Source organism: Drosophila arizonae, chromosome 3 (genome assembly GCF_054131065.1).
Source record: "Drosophila arizonae isolate 15081-1271.41 chromosome 3, UAZ_ARI_1.0, whole genome shotgun sequence".
NCBI lineage: Eukaryota > Metazoa > Arthropoda > Insecta > Diptera > Drosophilidae > Drosophila > Drosophila arizonae.
The window spans coordinates 14,506,855-14,524,064 of NC_142923.1; the positions used below are offsets into that span (position 1 = coordinate 14,506,855).

At 37.8% G+C, this 17,210-nt stretch overlaps 3 protein-coding genes across 3 annotated transcripts; 1 reads left to right on the forward strand and 2 right to left on the reverse strand.

The window, feature by feature from the left end:
• Window positions 1–3,518: 3,518 nt before the first annotated feature.
• On the reverse strand, window positions 3,519–5,064 carry LOC108609783 (endoplasmic reticulum resident protein 44-like). Its single transcript, XM_018001530.2, has one exon. The coding sequence runs from the start codon at window positions 4,869–4,871 to the stop codon at window positions 3,612–3,614; it is 1,260 nt and encodes a 419-aa protein (XP_017857019.1). The 5' UTR covers window positions 4,872–5,064; the 3' UTR covers window positions 3,519–3,611.
• Window positions 5,065–10,830: 5,766 nt separating this feature from the next.
• On the forward strand, window positions 10,831–11,942 carry pasi1 (septate junction component pasiflora 1). The gene is made up of 4 exons (XM_018003958.2): window positions 10,831–11,277; window positions 11,330–11,429; window positions 11,488–11,538; window positions 11,603–11,942. The coding sequence occupies exons 1-4, from the start codon at window positions 11,003–11,005 to the stop codon at window positions 11,684–11,686; spliced, it is 510 nt and encodes a 169-aa protein (XP_017859447.1). The 5' UTR covers window positions 10,831–11,002; the 3' UTR covers window positions 11,687–11,942.
• On the reverse strand, window positions 11,734–14,020 carry LOC108611363 (inhibitor of growth protein 1). Its single transcript, XM_018003951.2, has 3 exons — window positions 13,671–14,020; window positions 12,696–13,609; window positions 11,734–12,630 (listed from the first exon to the last, which is right to left on the reverse strand). Exons 1-3 carry the CDS (start codon window positions 13,801–13,803, stop codon window positions 12,424–12,426), a joined length of 1,254 nt encoding a protein of 417 aa, XP_017859440.1. The 5' UTR covers window positions 13,804–14,020; the 3' UTR covers window positions 11,734–12,423.
• Window positions 14,021–17,210: the final 3,190 nt, after the last annotated feature.

The following is a 17,210-nucleotide window of genomic DNA, read 5'->3' on the forward strand; positions in this document are numbered from 1 at the left end:
CTACGAGGAGTCGTGGCATTGCTAGGCTGTCAAGGGCATTGACTTCACACAAACGCACACACACACACACACACAGAGAGATAGAGACAGCACAACAATTAATGAAGTGCGCGTAATTAATGAAAATGAATATTTAGCTACGACATATTAATAACATAATACAAATAAGCTTACTCTGGATATACATATGTACATATGTATATATGTATATAAGTATGTTTACGTATATACATACAAATCCAAAATATACTATTTTAGAACAAGATTTGAAGAACTGCTATTGTTGTTACTCTAACTTCATTTTATTGATACGACTTAATTAACAACCATCAAGGCGAAAGCCTCAGCTGAATGTTTTACGGCTTACGCCCTGCTCGTCAAAGAAACCGAAAAAGATCATACTCAGTCACTCACACTCTAGCTCACTCTCGTAATGCGTGCCTAGGTTTCGTACCGTTTGGTTTTTTCGTTCTCTGCTGAGCGCATTGAGCTCACACTCAACACTCGCTTACATACTAATACATACACGAAATACTTTTGCTGCATTTAACCTCAACCGAACGGTCGAAGAACAACCAAAACGAAACAAAAACGATTTCTAGCCGATCGCGATTCGCGAACGAACTCGTGAGAGAACCGATGCAGTCGGTTGCTCTCTGAGCTTTTTCAGTTATATACGTATGTACAGTGCACAATGGGGAGCCACTGCAGTGGCTCGAACACCAAATAAATCAAATCAAATCAAATCAAACAAATTGAAAAATAAAATTAATTAATTTTAATTATACAGATTTTTTTCTGTTTCATATTCCCCAAGCTTGATATTCATCATTGCTAATGTTTATTAATATTTAATTTAAACAAAGTCATTCATTACCGTTATTTATTTTGTTCTTTCAGTTTCGAAAATAAAAATATGTACTTTATCTATTTAAAATATATGCTTGTTCTCTTATAAATAGAACTCTTCATCAACTACTTACTTAATGTAATAAAAGCTTCATTCATGTTGTAGGCAATGCAAATAATTTAATGCGTTTAATTAAAAAGGAGCAGCACAAAAGTTGTAGCAGCAAAAATGAGTTGAGCTGAAGAGTTTGAAAATTGTTTTCCCATTTCAGATACACACACCCACTCACACACGCACACAGGCAAATGAAACGCACATACAAATTGAGTGCTAATTAAATTAAGAAACAAGCAAAATAGTTTTGCACTTGGCTCAAAAGTCAGCGCCAAAGGCAGCTGAGAAACTGCATCCAGCAGCAACTTTTCCTGGGTCGTTTCTTTGGTTTCTGTTTGTTTTCGTTGCGTGTAAATGAGCTCAAATTTGCTGTACAAATAGCGCGTGCATTGAGTAGAGTGGGAAGGCACAAACACAGGCTTGCAAATGGGCGCGTGTGTGGGCGTATTTCTTGATGTGTGAGTGGGTAGCCAATTTTGCATGCTTCATATATATATGTATATACACTGAGAGAAATCAAGAGAGGCATTTATTTATGTGAGTTTTTTACTAATATTTTAATTGCACTAAAGTCTCCACTATTATTAGTATTTTAGAATTTAGTATTTTTAAGTTTAGTTTTACAAATTGCCTTAATTAAATACTAAACTACTTTTTTCTGTTTAGGCATAATTATTATCATGGATAGTTTTATTATTTATAATACTTTTTATACAAATTATTTTTATTCTCTCTTTCCCGCCTCTCCCACTTTCCCTCTTTGTCTGCCTCTCTCTCTCCCTTCTTTATGTCATTCTTGCTTTTCCTGTACCTCTCTAGAGACCCATTTTCCATAATACATACCATGCTTAACACTTTGTAATTCCACTAAAATAATTATGATTCACTTTCAAGCTCTCCGCGCAGTGCACTTAAAGCATGCAAATCTGTAACCACGAAAAACAATTGCAAATTAGATATGTGCATATGTTAGTGCAAATGCCAAACAGCTTAAAAAACAGGCAACACTCAATGCAGCTCAACCACAAAAAAAGAAGAAGAGAAAGGAGAACACGGATTGCAGCTGCAACTGCTGCTGCAGCTTCTGTTTCTCATCTGCTCAGCTGCAGCTTTGGGTCTGAGTTACCGCAAGGACGACCAAGGCGCTGGAGTGATTGCAAACAGGGCGCAAATGCAGCGCATAAAACTAAAACCAACAAACGAGCGGCACGGCTACGTTTGTCGAGAGCGGGGAGTGGAGATCGGCAGCCGGAAACGGAAGTGCCAGGCAGAAGACAAGCCTTGGAAGCCTTGGAGCTCAGTGAAGCAGGAAGCTGGCATAGCTGGTTAGCTGGCAAGTGGCTGCAGCCCAGAAGCAAACCCGAGCTAATGCTGCCGGGTGCAGCCGGCGAAAGCCTCAAGCATGCTTGAGATGCAAAGTAAATGCAAAACCACAGCAAATTATGTGGAGAGCTGGATGCGGAGGCCACGAATCTGAAGTTTCAAGCAAATGGCTTAGCCCAGCTCCTGCCTCAGCTCGACTCTGTACAGCTCTGATCTGCTTGTGTGCCATGCACGATAAGGCTCTGGCACCGCAGCTCTCAAGTGATTTTCCCCGAGTGCGCCTTGAGCAGGTGTCTGTTTAACCATTATGTTTAGTTGCAGGCAATTTGTTTTTACCATGCTCCCAGACAACAGGCAACTAAAAAACCTGCAACGGCACAACGTGAAACGAACATTTTTAAGATGCTACAAAATGTAGGGAGCCGATTCTACTCCCTCTGCTGGCTTACACTAAACTACAAAAAATATTTAAAAATCACTGAAAGCAATTGAATTGAGAGCAGATCGGAGGAAACATGGAAAGAAAAAGAGGAACCAGAAGATGTAAGATAAATATTTTTATTTATTAAAAAGAGAGAAATATAGAATAAATATTTTTATTTATTTATTAAACATTATAGTAAATAAATAAATCAATGTTAACTTTAACATAAATATATTATAGAATATGAGATGAAGAACAACATAAATTTAGACTTTATAAAATATATAAATAAATTTTATATATATTAAGATCCATGTACTACATATTTAGGAGTATTAGACTTTGCAAAAATTAAAATTAAATTACGGAATGAACTTGAACGAGTATAAAGTCTTGTGAATAAATCAAATCGAATTATTTTGATTCATTTTTACTGTCATTGAAGAAAAAGATTATTAAGATTATTAATTAAAAAAAAAAAATAAATAAATAAAAAAATTAAATTAAAAAAAAAAAAACAATTATTATTACAATTATTAATATTTATTTGCCATTATCATTGCTATTAAATATATAATATAATATGTGACTTTAAAATTATTAATGTAATAATTATTATAACTTATATTTTTAAAAGTAATGCTAAATAATTAATAGTAAATAAATATGCATATAAATCACACACATAATAAACAAAACTAGTAATATTTACAAATGGAGACATCATTTCACCAAGCCGAACCAAATTTCTTGTTGACTAGTGTACTCAATAACAAGGCTCAAGCCCCCAACAGACATGCTAACTGATTAAGTTGCCAGCAACAAAATGTACTTTATTAACAACAACAACAATATGGGCATTCAGGCTGCTGGGCAGAGTAAAAGTGGGGAGCCTATAGCTCACAGCTCATCATGGCCGACCAGAGTGTAGCGATGCTTCGAGGGTCCCAGATGCTTGAAGGTGGACAAGGGCGGCGCCTCACCATCGCCTTTCTGTTCGTTGGCATTTTTCAGCTCCAGCTTGTGCAGCCTCTGATGGTTGCTAAAGTTGCGAATGAACGCCTTCAAATGGCCCGGTATGTACATGTCGTCGAACTTGTCATACGGATACATAAACCTCAGCGAGTCGATGGCAATTATGGGCATATCCCGAAGGGTGCGGCCCATGTGGAATATCGAGTGCTGAAACTTGAGCCCGTCGACGGTCACAAAGTTGAAGTGTCCGCAGTCGGTGCAGTTCGACAATTGCATCTCCACAATCGCCTTGAAATCCTTCACGGACAGCACATCGTCGGGCAGATGGAAGAGGACTAGGAGCGGCAATCGCTCCTCGATTATCTCCTCCACATTGTGGAAGTCCACCTCACGCACCAGCGGCACACACTTCTTCACGAGCCACTCCTCCAGCTCGGTCGGAGATGTCCAGCTCCCATCAAACAACGTGTCGGCGGCATGGGTGCGCTCGCTGTCCGGCCGGAAGACAACTGTGGGCATGCGTTGCGTATACGCAACGTTGTCCAGCTTAGCTCCCACTCGTATGTAGAAGTCGCAATCGTTCTTATAGCGCTCCGCCAGCAGCTCGAATAGGCCAGCGTCTGGCTGCTGGCGACTCTCGAAGAATCCAATCACCGAACGTCTCTTCCTATTGATTGCCTCCAGCTCTTCGGAAGTGTTGAATGTCTTGATCGAAGATCTGTACTGTTTCTCCACATAGGCGACCAAAGCCTCCACGGAACGCTGCCCGCGGTACTCCTGCCTCAACGGATGGCCACGATAGTAGAGGCGCAACGTCGGGAATTTCGTGATGCTGCACTTCTCGCTCAGCTCCTCCTCGCGCACGCAGTCGACTCGAGCCAGGCGCACGCTCGCCGTCTCCGGCAGCAGCTCCGCCAGCCGCGCAGCCGCCGTCTCGAAGATCGGCGTCAGGCGAGCACTGAAGTGGCACCAGTCAGCATAGAAATTGATCAAGAGCAGCTCGTGCGAGGCCAGGGCGCTGTCATAGTTCGCCGCTGTGATCTGCAGCACGCTCGCCCTAGCTGGCGAGGGCGTGGCTGCTGTGGTGGCCGATGGCTCCGCATCTGCGGCTGGTGGCCTCTGCTGCTGCATGGCCCGCAAGAGTGAGGGGGAGAGCAACAGCGTTAGCCAAATTGGCAGCAGCATTTCGTCGAAAATAATCTGAATTTGCCTCAAGCGAAAATTGTCAATTATAAAACTCGAATTTTGTCGCGCCTGACTCGATACGTTCCGAATTCTTGCAAACGCATAACAAATGTATAACAAATTTCTAAACTAGGCATCTATTTAACACATACATATGTATATGACTTGACGTAAAAATATCAATCACTGGATATTCCAATAGAAAAATATAATAGAAAATCATTTATTATAGAGCGATAGCAAAATATAGATAGATAGTAGAATGTTCATATAATATGAAGAAAATTAAATTAAAGACTATATTTTAATTTAATCATTTTTATAAATTCTTCTATAAATTATATTCTATTTTCAAAAATCTTTTAAAATTAAAAGAGAGCAAAAGATCCAGATAAATAAAATTATCGAATGTAAATTTATAATATAGTTAAGAAAATGTTAAAAAAAAATATTTATATTATTATATTTACTTCTATTATTGAATATATTGAAATATAAATAAAGAAAAGTAAAATATGTTATATTATATTATATTAAATTGTATCATATTTCAATTATCTCCTATTACTATAACATAGTAATATTCAAATAAAAAGATTTCATATCAGGACAAAAAAGTAAACGTTTGAATTCGCACTTTGTGGCTCTTCTCTCCGAGAACTTAGGTAAAACACAACCGATCACCTCGAGTTTCAATTCCAAAGTGATATTATTCTGATAATTTGTGAGCGGATGATGACAGTGGAGGATGGACAGTACAAAGTGGAGTGTGGAGAGTGGAGAGTACAGAGTGGAGAGTGGGCAGCACAGAATGGAGAGTACAGAGTAAATAGTACGGAGTGGTGAGTGTACGGAGTGGAGAGTTTCTACTCTGGAGAGTACCCAGTGGAGAGTACAGAGAGGATAGTGGAGAGTGCAGAGTACAAAGTGGAGAGTATAAACTGCAGCGTGGAGCACGCAGTGAAGAGTCCAGTCCTCTAATATGTAACGGACATATTCATAGCTGACTCAAATACAAATTGCACTCTTATTAAGTTGACTGATTATTCGCACAAATTCTTTTTTCCTTCCATCTCGAATACCATATTTAGCCCATAACAGAAGGCTTGAAGCTTCTCATGAGTCTTATCAGAATTTGTCATCCCTTATGAAGCGCTGATCAATTTCTGTCTCTTAAGTTTTTAATTTCCTCTCCATTAAATCGATTAGGTACTCTATTTGAGCTTCAATATTTTAAGCACATTAAGGGCTAAAGTCACCACCGATTATCGCTGAGCTTAAATGGCTAAAGCAGCATACACAAATATATAAAAGTCCAATGAAAATAAACATACAAATAGTAACCTGAGAGTTCGTCCTGGCTGCAGAAAGGACTAAGCAAATATTTGCAGCTGCAGCTCCACAAATCACAAATGAGACGAAGGCGACTGACGCAGGATGAGTTTGCATTGGCAGGAAAATGTTGTGGTTGTTGTTGTTGTTGTTGTTGCTGCTGTTGCTGCTGGTGTTGTTGGTGTTGCTGTCGTTGCTGTCGTCAACATTTCAAAAGGACCTCAACATGACGGAAACGGAAACAACAACTTGCCCGCTCTCCAAGCTGAGGACGCGCTCGTTCCTGCTCCTTGCTGCTCTCTCGCTCTGACTCAGGCTCAAGCTCTCCCTCTCGCTCTGTCTCTGTCTCTGGCTGCCTTTTAATGACATTTTTGCGCCCATTTGAGCTTCCGTCGTTGGCTCTGTCGATTTTTGCAATAATTTACTTAAGAAAAGTCTAAATATGTTTGCCAAGCGCTGCTCCCACCTCTCCCCAACGACTGCAACTTTATTGCCAGCAATTTCTAGCCGGCTGCCAGGCAATTGTTCATGGCGTTTATCTTCAGCGTCTGGCGATAAAATGTTGTGCGAAATCCATGTGACTTTATGCGACAATATCCAATAAATCTACGCTTGGCCCCAAGGCCTCAGTCTGACCCCCACAACACAGCCCAACACACCGGGGCTGGGCTTGACCTTCGCAGGCCTTTCAACGCCAACCCTTTGGCATTTGGCATTGTTTGTATTTGCTGCCTTGTCTGCGCCCTTTCAAAGGGTTTAATTGTGCTTTTTGTCTGCCTGTTGACATAGGTAGAGCCATCCGACAATATGTCTCTCTTCCCCAATGCCCCGGATGCTCCATACACCATTGGCCCTTTGGCCAACGAACGTGTTAATTAACTTGTATAAATCAAGCGATAATCAACTGAGAAACTCAACTAAATATATGAGCACTCAAAAACTGATGAAAGCCGATTTAGATATGTTGTTTCGGGGATATAATTTTGATAAATAAACTATTCGAATTTCCTTTTAATCATTAATTTTTGAAATAAAAAAATAAATTCTGCATATATATGAATTTTTTATTATTGTTGTAATATAGTAAATCATAGATATTTTTTATAATTAAAATTTTATAAATAAAATTTTACATATTTACTGTGACATTATTAAAATATATTTTTCATATGCAATTTAAGTAATTAACATTTTTGCTTATTTTTATTTTTTAACTTTATTTTAATCATCATTATTGTTGATTTATATTTTTATTTTATTTATTTATTTTTGTATTCATTACATGATTTTTAGAATTTTTACAGATATAATATTTGTGAAAAAAAATTTTTTTTTAATTTTAGTTTGTTAGTCTTTTAGTTTAATAATTTTTGTTTATTTATATACCAAGCTTAAGTAAATATTTGTTTGTATTATTATTATAATGGTTTCAAATATATTTTTTTTAATAAAATACCATGCACAATATTTTTATAAATATATCCAATTCATTTGATAAACATTTTAAATTTAAATGAAATAATTTACATTTAGCCTAACTATTGTATTGCAATAATTGTCAGCAGTATTCCACAGAGTCTTCTGTAGTCCCCAAAGTAAGCTATTTCCATAAAACATTTCAAGTGGCCATAATAAATCCAATATTCGCCTAGCCAATGAACGGCACAATGCAGCTCGGGTCCATTTAAAAGTCAATTCACAAAGCGCGTCAAAGCTGCAGCAGCAAATCCTCTAACCCCTCTCTCTATCTCTGTCTCTATCTCTCTCTCTCTCTCTCTCTCTCTCTCTCTCGCCCTCTTCGCGAATGTGAATTCGAATGAACCTCTCATAATTCTCGCGGCTGGCTCCAGATTGAATTCTGCAATGGATGCGTCTTCTTCTTCTTCTGCCATTTTTGAGATGATAAATGCCGCGTGCCACACAAACGATTTGTTGCGCATACTTTGGCGCAGAATTTATGCGAATTTGTAATGCAATTCATAAGCCGCAGCATTGCAGAATGCAACGTTTACAGAGTTGCAATTTATTGTGGCGCAGAGTTGTCAATGCTGGCAAATATATTACGCCGTCCCTTTGCCATTCCAGCTGAATGCTGCTTTCTGGTTGCTGAAAACGATTTTATATGTTAATCAGCAGCCATTTCTCTCCACAGAAATCAAATGCAATGAAATTTTCTGAGAGTCGTTTATAATGAATAAAATATATTTGATATGGCTTTCAATGCAGCTGAAATAGTACAGCTGTTAACTTAACTTGAGATGTATTATATTAGAAATACATTTAAGTAAAGTATTTTTTCTCTTGTTTTTTTATGTTTTATTAAATTTTACTATTGTCAAGCAACTTTCTTTTTCAATTATTTCTCCCGAACCTTACTTCTGAAGCTCCTTTCAATGGTATCTCTCTTCACATAAACAAGAACTCTTCAATTTTTCCATAACACCCTTCTCAGCAGCTTTTAAAAGTTTCTCACAAGTATTTATCAATAACTTTAAATACCTTATAGTTCTAAGACATTCTCGAACTATGCCTTTCAATAATATCTCTCTTCAATTTTTCCATAATACCTTTGTCGGCAGCTTTTAAAAGTTTCTCACAAGTATTTATCAATAAATTTAAATACCTTATAGTTCTAAGACATTCTCGAACTATGCCAAAAGAAAATGATGTCACAGGAAAATAGCCGAACATCTTTCAACATGCCATAATCATGATTCAACTCCTTCGGGTGTCATAAAACTTTCAGCTACAAGCAAAGTCTTCCTCCAGTCCCTCTCTCCTTCTCCCTCTAATGCTCCTGCCGACCTCACATGCATGAGTTAACGCCATCTACTGGCGACAAGTTTAATTATTGAGCTGAGCACTGCCGCCATTTTGATGCTGCGCCTCACTTTACAATTTGTTTGCTTAGTCATTGAGTCATTTAGTCGTGCAGTCAGCTAGTCAGTCTGTCAATGTTGACAACGCAGCGACTTTACCGTCGCCAACTCTAAACGCTTCAGTTGGCATGTTTGTGCGCTGCGACAACGGCAGCGGCAGCAGCAGCAGCAGCGACGCAGACGTCGGCAGCGCATTAAAACAATTTTGTTAATTAAGTAGGAAAAATTGTTAGTTTATTTACTCATCAACTTTGCCAGTGCCCATACCTAACATGCACACACACTCTCCTTTCACACACTTAGCTTACTTTTTTCCTCTCGCTATGTCTCTGTCTCTATCACTCGCTTTACTTTTACTCTGCTGCCTCTTGCCTATTCCTTTGGCAAGTTTTTCGCCTAGCGCGGCAAGTTTTACAGTTTGCTTTGTGCGCTGCCGCTCAAAAATTCTCAAGTGCACAATTAATTAGTAAAGTTGGCAACGCCGACTGAGCGCAAGCAAAAGCAAAAGCAATGCGGATCGCAATTTTCAACGCTCCTAAAATTTATGGCCCGTTCTGATTAGACTCAAGCTAGTCCCGCAAGTTGAACGACGCGTCGCTCCCACTTAGGCCCTTACTAAATAGCTAAGCTTATCGGCCATTCTGCCTGCAAGTGGCAGTGGAAGTCGATTTTGAATGTCTTTGCTTGGCATCAGATTGAAAATTGATTGGAAACTGCATAAGTAATGAAAGTGATTCGTGGACCAATCAATTGGACCAATTCAATCACTTCGTATATCACTTTGTATTTTACAAGAGCTCCATTGTTCAAACTAAAATTAAATTGAATTGGCTTCTCAAGGCGCTTAAGTGGAAAGCCTATTGCCGAAGCCTTCAATGAAATTAAATCGCCATTTTAGTTGAAAATCAATTTACGAAATAATCATTAATTCTTGACACACTTCAAGCAATAAATGTTTAAAATACATAGTAAATATGTACTTTTTTTTTTTTTTTTTTTTCAATTTACAATTTATAATGAAATTCAATAATACTAATGCATTTAGCTGAAAAAACTAGTCCATTTATACAAATATTTGTAAAAAAAATAAATTAAAAATATAAACAAAAAAAGACAGACTGGGCTGGTCCAGCCGTAATCATTTAATCGCAATTAAAAATGTATTTGTCTTTATATTAATCCATGCTTAATTTTTATAAAACAAAATTAAACAAAAAATAAAAATCAATCTAACAGATGAATTCTGCTTTCACTGTTAAAAATATTTTATGTTAACTTACAGTTTTACAGTTAGTTCGCGCCATCTGTCGGCTGTTTGCAAAGCTATAGAGCAAGTGAAATGTAATCTTACAGCCACAACGCATGGCGCTTTTGTGGATTCCGTGTAGATTTGTATGTTAGCAGCATCAAATAAAATTTACTTATTGTATATTTGATTTATGTTAGCAGACCATATGACGTAATATTAAAAATATATATATTTAAAGTATAAAATTTCTTACTGCAATAAGTAACTATAAATTATAAATAGAGAGTGTGTCGAGAAAAAACTAAGTATATCAATAATGTTTATTTGACATTCGAATGTTACCGCTGTCGAAGGTCGGAATCGTCTTCTACAACTTATCGATAGTTTTACATAATAGCATGGGCCAATTAACCAAATAACTTTTGAAACATTTTAGGAAAGCAAACTATTAAATTAAATTTTAAATTTGTATTTAAGTTCATATAGATAAAATCATATGTTATATTAATTTACTTAAATACGTGATCTTTCGAAAGTTTAATCAATCGATAGCTTATTAGCATCTTTAATTTTAGTTGATTACGGTCACATTGCCAGGGCGTTGACAAGGCGTTGTTGTCATTTTATAAAGTTATTTTACATTTTGTAAATAGCTATTTTATTTATGAAAAATGGTTGTCCTAAGCTCCTGCTGGTCACCAATCATTTGGTCAAATAACGTGCGCACAGGCAGCTATGCAGTTGCCGCCTACACGGCAGCTCTAAGCGTTGTTTTAATCACGCTCATCAGCTACATGCTCGCTGGCGGAGAATCTGGACAGCTTTATTCGCCCCTATTTGAAACGGACATCAGGTCGTCTATGCCCATCGCTGGAGGCTTCTTTATAATATACTTTCTGCTGATTATAATATCATCCTTCCTTGTATATTATGGCATTAAGATAAGGTGAGTGTGTGGGGAAAATGTTGTGGACTTAATTAATTAATATATTTTATAGCACGCGTGGCTGGCTCTTGCCCTGGCTATTTTTGATTGGACTTGCGATTCTGTTTCAATTCTGCTGGAGCCTTTGGTTAATTGGCGGCTACTACATATACGTGAGCATATACTATAAATATTAATTGCATTGCAACTAAATACCAATTTTTTGAATAGTTGGAGCAAACATTCTCAGCGCTGATAAACTTCGTTTGGGTTGCCTATAATGTAAGTTAAATAAACAATTCCAACGCAGTATTTGAACGCAAATTTAAACTTCCCTCTCATTTAGATATACTGCTGGCTCGTTGTTTTCTCGCAATACCAAATCTTTCTGGAAATACAGAACCCTAATATCGAACTCTTGATGCCTTAAGAGCGAGTTTCCATTCGAAATGCCAATCGAATACGCAAAAAGTTAAATGAATCTTCATTTTAAGTTTTATTTATTATAAGTACCAATGACTACACAAACATTCCGTCCATAGTCTACATATCAATGACGTTGTATTCCATTTACCGAAAGTGTCTTATATACATATACATAAATACATATTCAATTTACACATATGTATGTCTATACACAACACACAGAGAATATTATTATACATTTACATTTATACAAAAGTAAATCTGTTTGTTTTCTTTCTGTTTATCAACTATACAAATCTTAAAATTCTATATAAATTATGGAATCTAAAATTCTACAAATCGGATCCAAAAGGCCAGCTGAGCTTTGGCTTTTGAACCGTATAAAATATCGAATGTTTATTTTAGTATTTGTTAAATTTTATTTTATACATAATATATTTATTTATATATTTAGCTTGAAAATTTATACAGGTATTGAAGAACCTTTTAAACCACCGAAAGCAAAATGTGGTCTATATTGGGGCGAAAGTAATAATACAATACAAAGTTTAATTTGCGAATGGGGTTTGTGTGTGTGGGTGAGATTGTAATTGTGTCTGTTTCTGTTTGTTTGTGGGTGTGTGTGTGTTTACATATTAACTACAGTTGTAGGAAGCGAATAATTTACATAGTGCTGAGCCCTGGTCTAATCGTAATGGCTAAGAGTGTTTAACACAAAAAACTGTTTCCACAAAACATTGTTTAAGTTTTCTCCTCTTTTTCCTTGTTGTAGCGCTCCAGCTCCTTCAGAAATTGCGCCTTCGGCTTCATGACGTTGGGTCGTTCGCCGCGGCAGTTCGGACAGAACCATTTGCCCTTCGGCTTAAGCACAAGTGAGACGCACGAAAAGTGGAACCACTCGATGGGGCACAAATCGTTGTCACAGAGTATCATTTCGCCAAACGAAATCTGAGAGGAAGGAGACATTCATTAATATGTATTTTTATATATTTTTTCTTTCGCTCCAATCTCACCTGGTTGCATACACAATACGTGGGCTCATCCGGATCGATGGGCTCAGGTGGTGGCGTTTCCTCGCGAGTATTTGCCGCCGTATTAGTAGCGCCCGCGCCGCGCACTTTTCGTTTCTTTTTCTTGCCGGAATTGCTGCCGCCGCCATTGCCACCGGCACCACCTCCTCCACCGGACACGCCGCCGCCCGCCAATTGTACTTGACTCTTGCGCTGCCCCAGGCCACTGCCGCTGGCCATCGAAGACTTGCGTTCGCTGTTCCCGTTCCCACTGCTGCCCGCCTCGTTGGCCGAATTGGATTCATTGCCGCCCATCTCAGTGGAGCTGCCGTTGTTGGGCAGGCTCTCGTTGCGTCGCCTCGAGCGTTTGCTGCCCGAACGCTGTAGGTCACTGTTGCTGCCACAATAGGAGCCATTGTAGCCGTTGCCACCGCTGCTCAGATGGTTGGAACGATCATAGGTGGGCGTCGAGCTGCCGCCATTGCCACTAATGCCGCTGCCACTGGAGCCTGACACGCCGATAAAAGGCAGTGCACCATAGTGATCCTTGGAAACGTTGGCCGCGTTGCCGCCCAATCCGCTGCTATTTAACACATTGTTGCCCGCACTGTTGCCCTGATCACACATGGGACTCTGGAGCCGCTGCAGCTTCGATGGCGGGCCATCGTCCAGCTGCGCGTAACGCTCCCGCTCCTCCTTCAGGTCGAGATTCTGCTGATCTGTGTCCAATTGCCTAACCTTACCGTCTATTATCTCCTGTAGCAGATTCACAATCTGCATTTTCTCATCGCCCAGCTCCTGGGCCTGTATTAGGCTCTGGTGCATGCGCGCTATGGAGCGGCAGCGGCGATTCGTGTCGGGTGAGTTCTGGTGCAGCACGTAGAGGTCATAGTAGTGATCCACGTCCCGTATTAATCCTGGAAAGAGGCAGAAATCAGAGGTTAAGTTAAATTTTTGCTTGGGTATTTTTCGGCTTACCTCGGTATTGGACATCGATGTCCCGTATGCGAGAGAGCTGGCGCTGAACATCGTCGGGCAGATTCTCCACGGAATCGAGATAATTATCCACATAAGTGGCCGAATTTATGGCCTCTGATTCGGATGCAATCATGTTGAGATTTGTCTTGTTACACTTGCTAATTGCGCTCCTACGACATTGATTTGGGTGCAGCGGTGCGCTTCATTACAAACTAACTCTCAATTAGTTGTTTGCAAACTAGGCAACTTAGTTTTTACGCTGCAAAATATAAGTTTCAATTTTTTTAAGATGTTGCGACTGTACGCCTGTGTTTGTGTATGTGCATGTGTATAGTTTATGTGTTGGAAAGCAAGCAAATATGGCCTGTTAGCGTTAACATTCGCAATGCGCTAACATTTCTATTTGAGTTGAACCACGCGTTAACATACCGCAAAATATGCGTTAACATAAGACTGTTAAACGGACTATTAAAGTAATATTAATATTTCCACAATTTTTTAAAACTCTTCCTTATGTTTTATTTTTTATTTTAGGGTTAAATTGTCAGGAATACTTTCGGGAAACTAAAAAGTACGAGTAGCGTTACACTTATATACTGAAAATCGTATTAACAGCGGGTTGACAGCTCACAATGAGTACAAACAATGTGCGCGCAATAGTTTGAAAATTTAAATTTGTCCTTTTGTTCAATTGTTTCAATTTTCATATTTCCATATTTTCACTTATATTCGTTTTCATAAAGCTAACAATCTTTATATTTATTTTTATGTATTCAAAAATATAAAACAATTGTAAAATTGAACAATACAATAACATTGACTGTATAATAACTTTGAGCATTCTAACGTCTTGTATAAAACGCGATGTGAGCATTTTTAATTGGCAATTCAGCAACTGTCGAGATTTATTAACATTTATTAGATATTTCTTAACTTGACTTTTAGATCTTGAAGACGTCTAATTGTGAATACCACTCTTTGTCTAGCCAACAGGTGGTACATGCAATCCTGTTTAGATATTTTGCAATATGACAGATGTCTATAGCGATTCGAAAACATTTTTGGCTATCTTTGGGTATTTCACAATACATCGCAGCCTGGGCAGCCATATGGAAATGGGGTTTCACCGACACGCAATCAACGTGCGGCAAACTGAAGCAAAGCCAAAGACTAAGACCCAAGTTTAGCTAAAACACTTGCCGCAATGTCAACCGGGGCCGGGCTGGGGGTCTTAGTATAAACGTTGTTGTTTTTGTTGTATTTGTTGTTGGCTTTGTTGGTACGTTGGTATGTTTTTTAGCATTTATCTGGCTGCAGCACAGTGACAACGAGCTCATTCAATTCAATTCAACCAGACGCGTTCCATGTGGCTCGGTGCTGCTCTGTGGCTCCTCCGATCGCGCTTAGTGCCTAGTGCTTAGTGGACGTACGTGATAAATATGCGAATTCCTAGCACTCTCGCCAATATGTCCAGCGTTTTCATAGTGCTATTACCGCTCTGGTGCTTACTTTCCCCCATTCAACCGGCAAAAGGTTGTAGATAAGGCAAAATATCTTCTCTGCCTCCATTTTTCTCTCTCTCTCCCTCTCTCTCTGTTTCTGTCTCGCTCTGTGTATGTGCGTGTGATAAGATCATATGTGAATCGTGTTTTCTTTTTTTGTCCAATAGCCAAATTCAACTTGGAGGCATTGCAATTTCTGTTGCGCAATGGAAATTTCGACATAAATCCATTTAATTGCCATTTATTGTCGTGGAGCACGTGCCCAATGGCCTACATTGGATATCGGCTGTATACCAGGTGAGCTGAAACGAGAATCAATTAGTAAGAAATATTTAACATTAAATATGATAAGTATATGAAGATATTTGGTACTTTCTGTACTTAAAAATTTATAATTTTTAGATTTAAGAACTTTTACTTTTCCGAAAGTATTTGATGTGTAATCAGATCAGACATGAACAAAAAGAAATAAATTATTACTATATTTTCATATTTCAAAAGGTATTTCCATCGACAAAGATGTTGTAGCTGTTGTACCTAAAAACGAAATAGCTTCATATAGATAAAACCTCTAATACCTCTATTTTAAGGCATAAAATAAGCCCTGTCTGCTTGATAGATCTATGTATATCTTTGCATAGATTTATGTTTTATACATATACTACCGTAAAATTTGTTTATCATTTATATATAATATTAGTATTTCTTTCATACATATATCTCTCTTTTAATATTTCTATTTATATTATGCACATTTATTTACATTAATCATATTTATTTATTTTCCTAAAGCACTTTCCAATTTTCCTGTCCACTTGGCCATTTATTTTCAAATATTGAAAATTCAAGGAAAAATGCCTTGAGCAACCTGCTTGCAAGACTTTTCCATGCCCCTAAAGTATGCATTGTTCCAAGCTGCGTCCAGCTTCGGTCGTCCAACTTTTACCTCATACATAACTTGAACCACATTTAATCTTAAAGCAATCTTTCACTTTTCATGTGCCCTTGTTGGGGGCTTCAGATATTTTGTCACAAAACCACTTTACGTCTCTTGCTCACAAAGAGGCCAATGGAAAAGTGAAAAATGTTGGAAAAGTTGGAAAAACATTTATGCGGTGCACAGCATGAAATTGGCTCTAGCGAAAAAGATTTATTAGATAATATTTTGGAGTGACATGGAGTGCAGCCGATTGCCTGAAATCATATGAAATTATCCTATCAGAGAAACGAAAAGTATACGAAAGACTTAGGAAACAAACTTGAACGCCGCTTCTACGTTTATTGTCGAACACTTTCGTTTCAATCTTTCATAATATTTAATCATATCAAAACAAAAAACGACCGCAAAGTGAGTGTACGCATTAAAATATATATAGCATTTATAACCATTTGAAATTTACATGATATCGTGCTTAAGCCAAATGAAAAACTAAAGCACAGGAGAAAAACAAATTACAGCGCCGAAAACCGCGGATGATAACACACGGCGGGCCAAGTGACGTTGACTGCGAAAAACGCGAAAAGGCGAAAACAAAACCAAAAGCCAAAACGCAAAGCTAAAACCAAAGTCAAAGCGAGACCGAAAAGCAAGCTGCTGGAATGCTAAATACCCTGTAAATAACGTGAATTTTGATGAAATTTAATCATGGACTGAAGATTAAAAATGTTGTGATATAGGATTAATAATAAATAATTATTATTTTAAACATTAATTTATATTTAAGTAATTAAGTATATATTTTTAATGATATTTTATATAATATGAAATCATTCAGCGCTCATATGAACCAAAAAAATGCAATCATGATATATAAGTTATTAATGTATTTTAAATAATATTCATAGGTTTCTGATGTTAATTAAAAGCTTGCATATTTATTATTTCAAAAAACATTAGTACACAATATTGTGATTGTTCTATAGTACATATTAATATATCAAAATAGGTTCCCTAAAGATACATTTATATAGGTTATATTGATGCAATTGATGATCCTCGATTGATTAGCTAAATAATAGCAATAATAGCAAATATCTA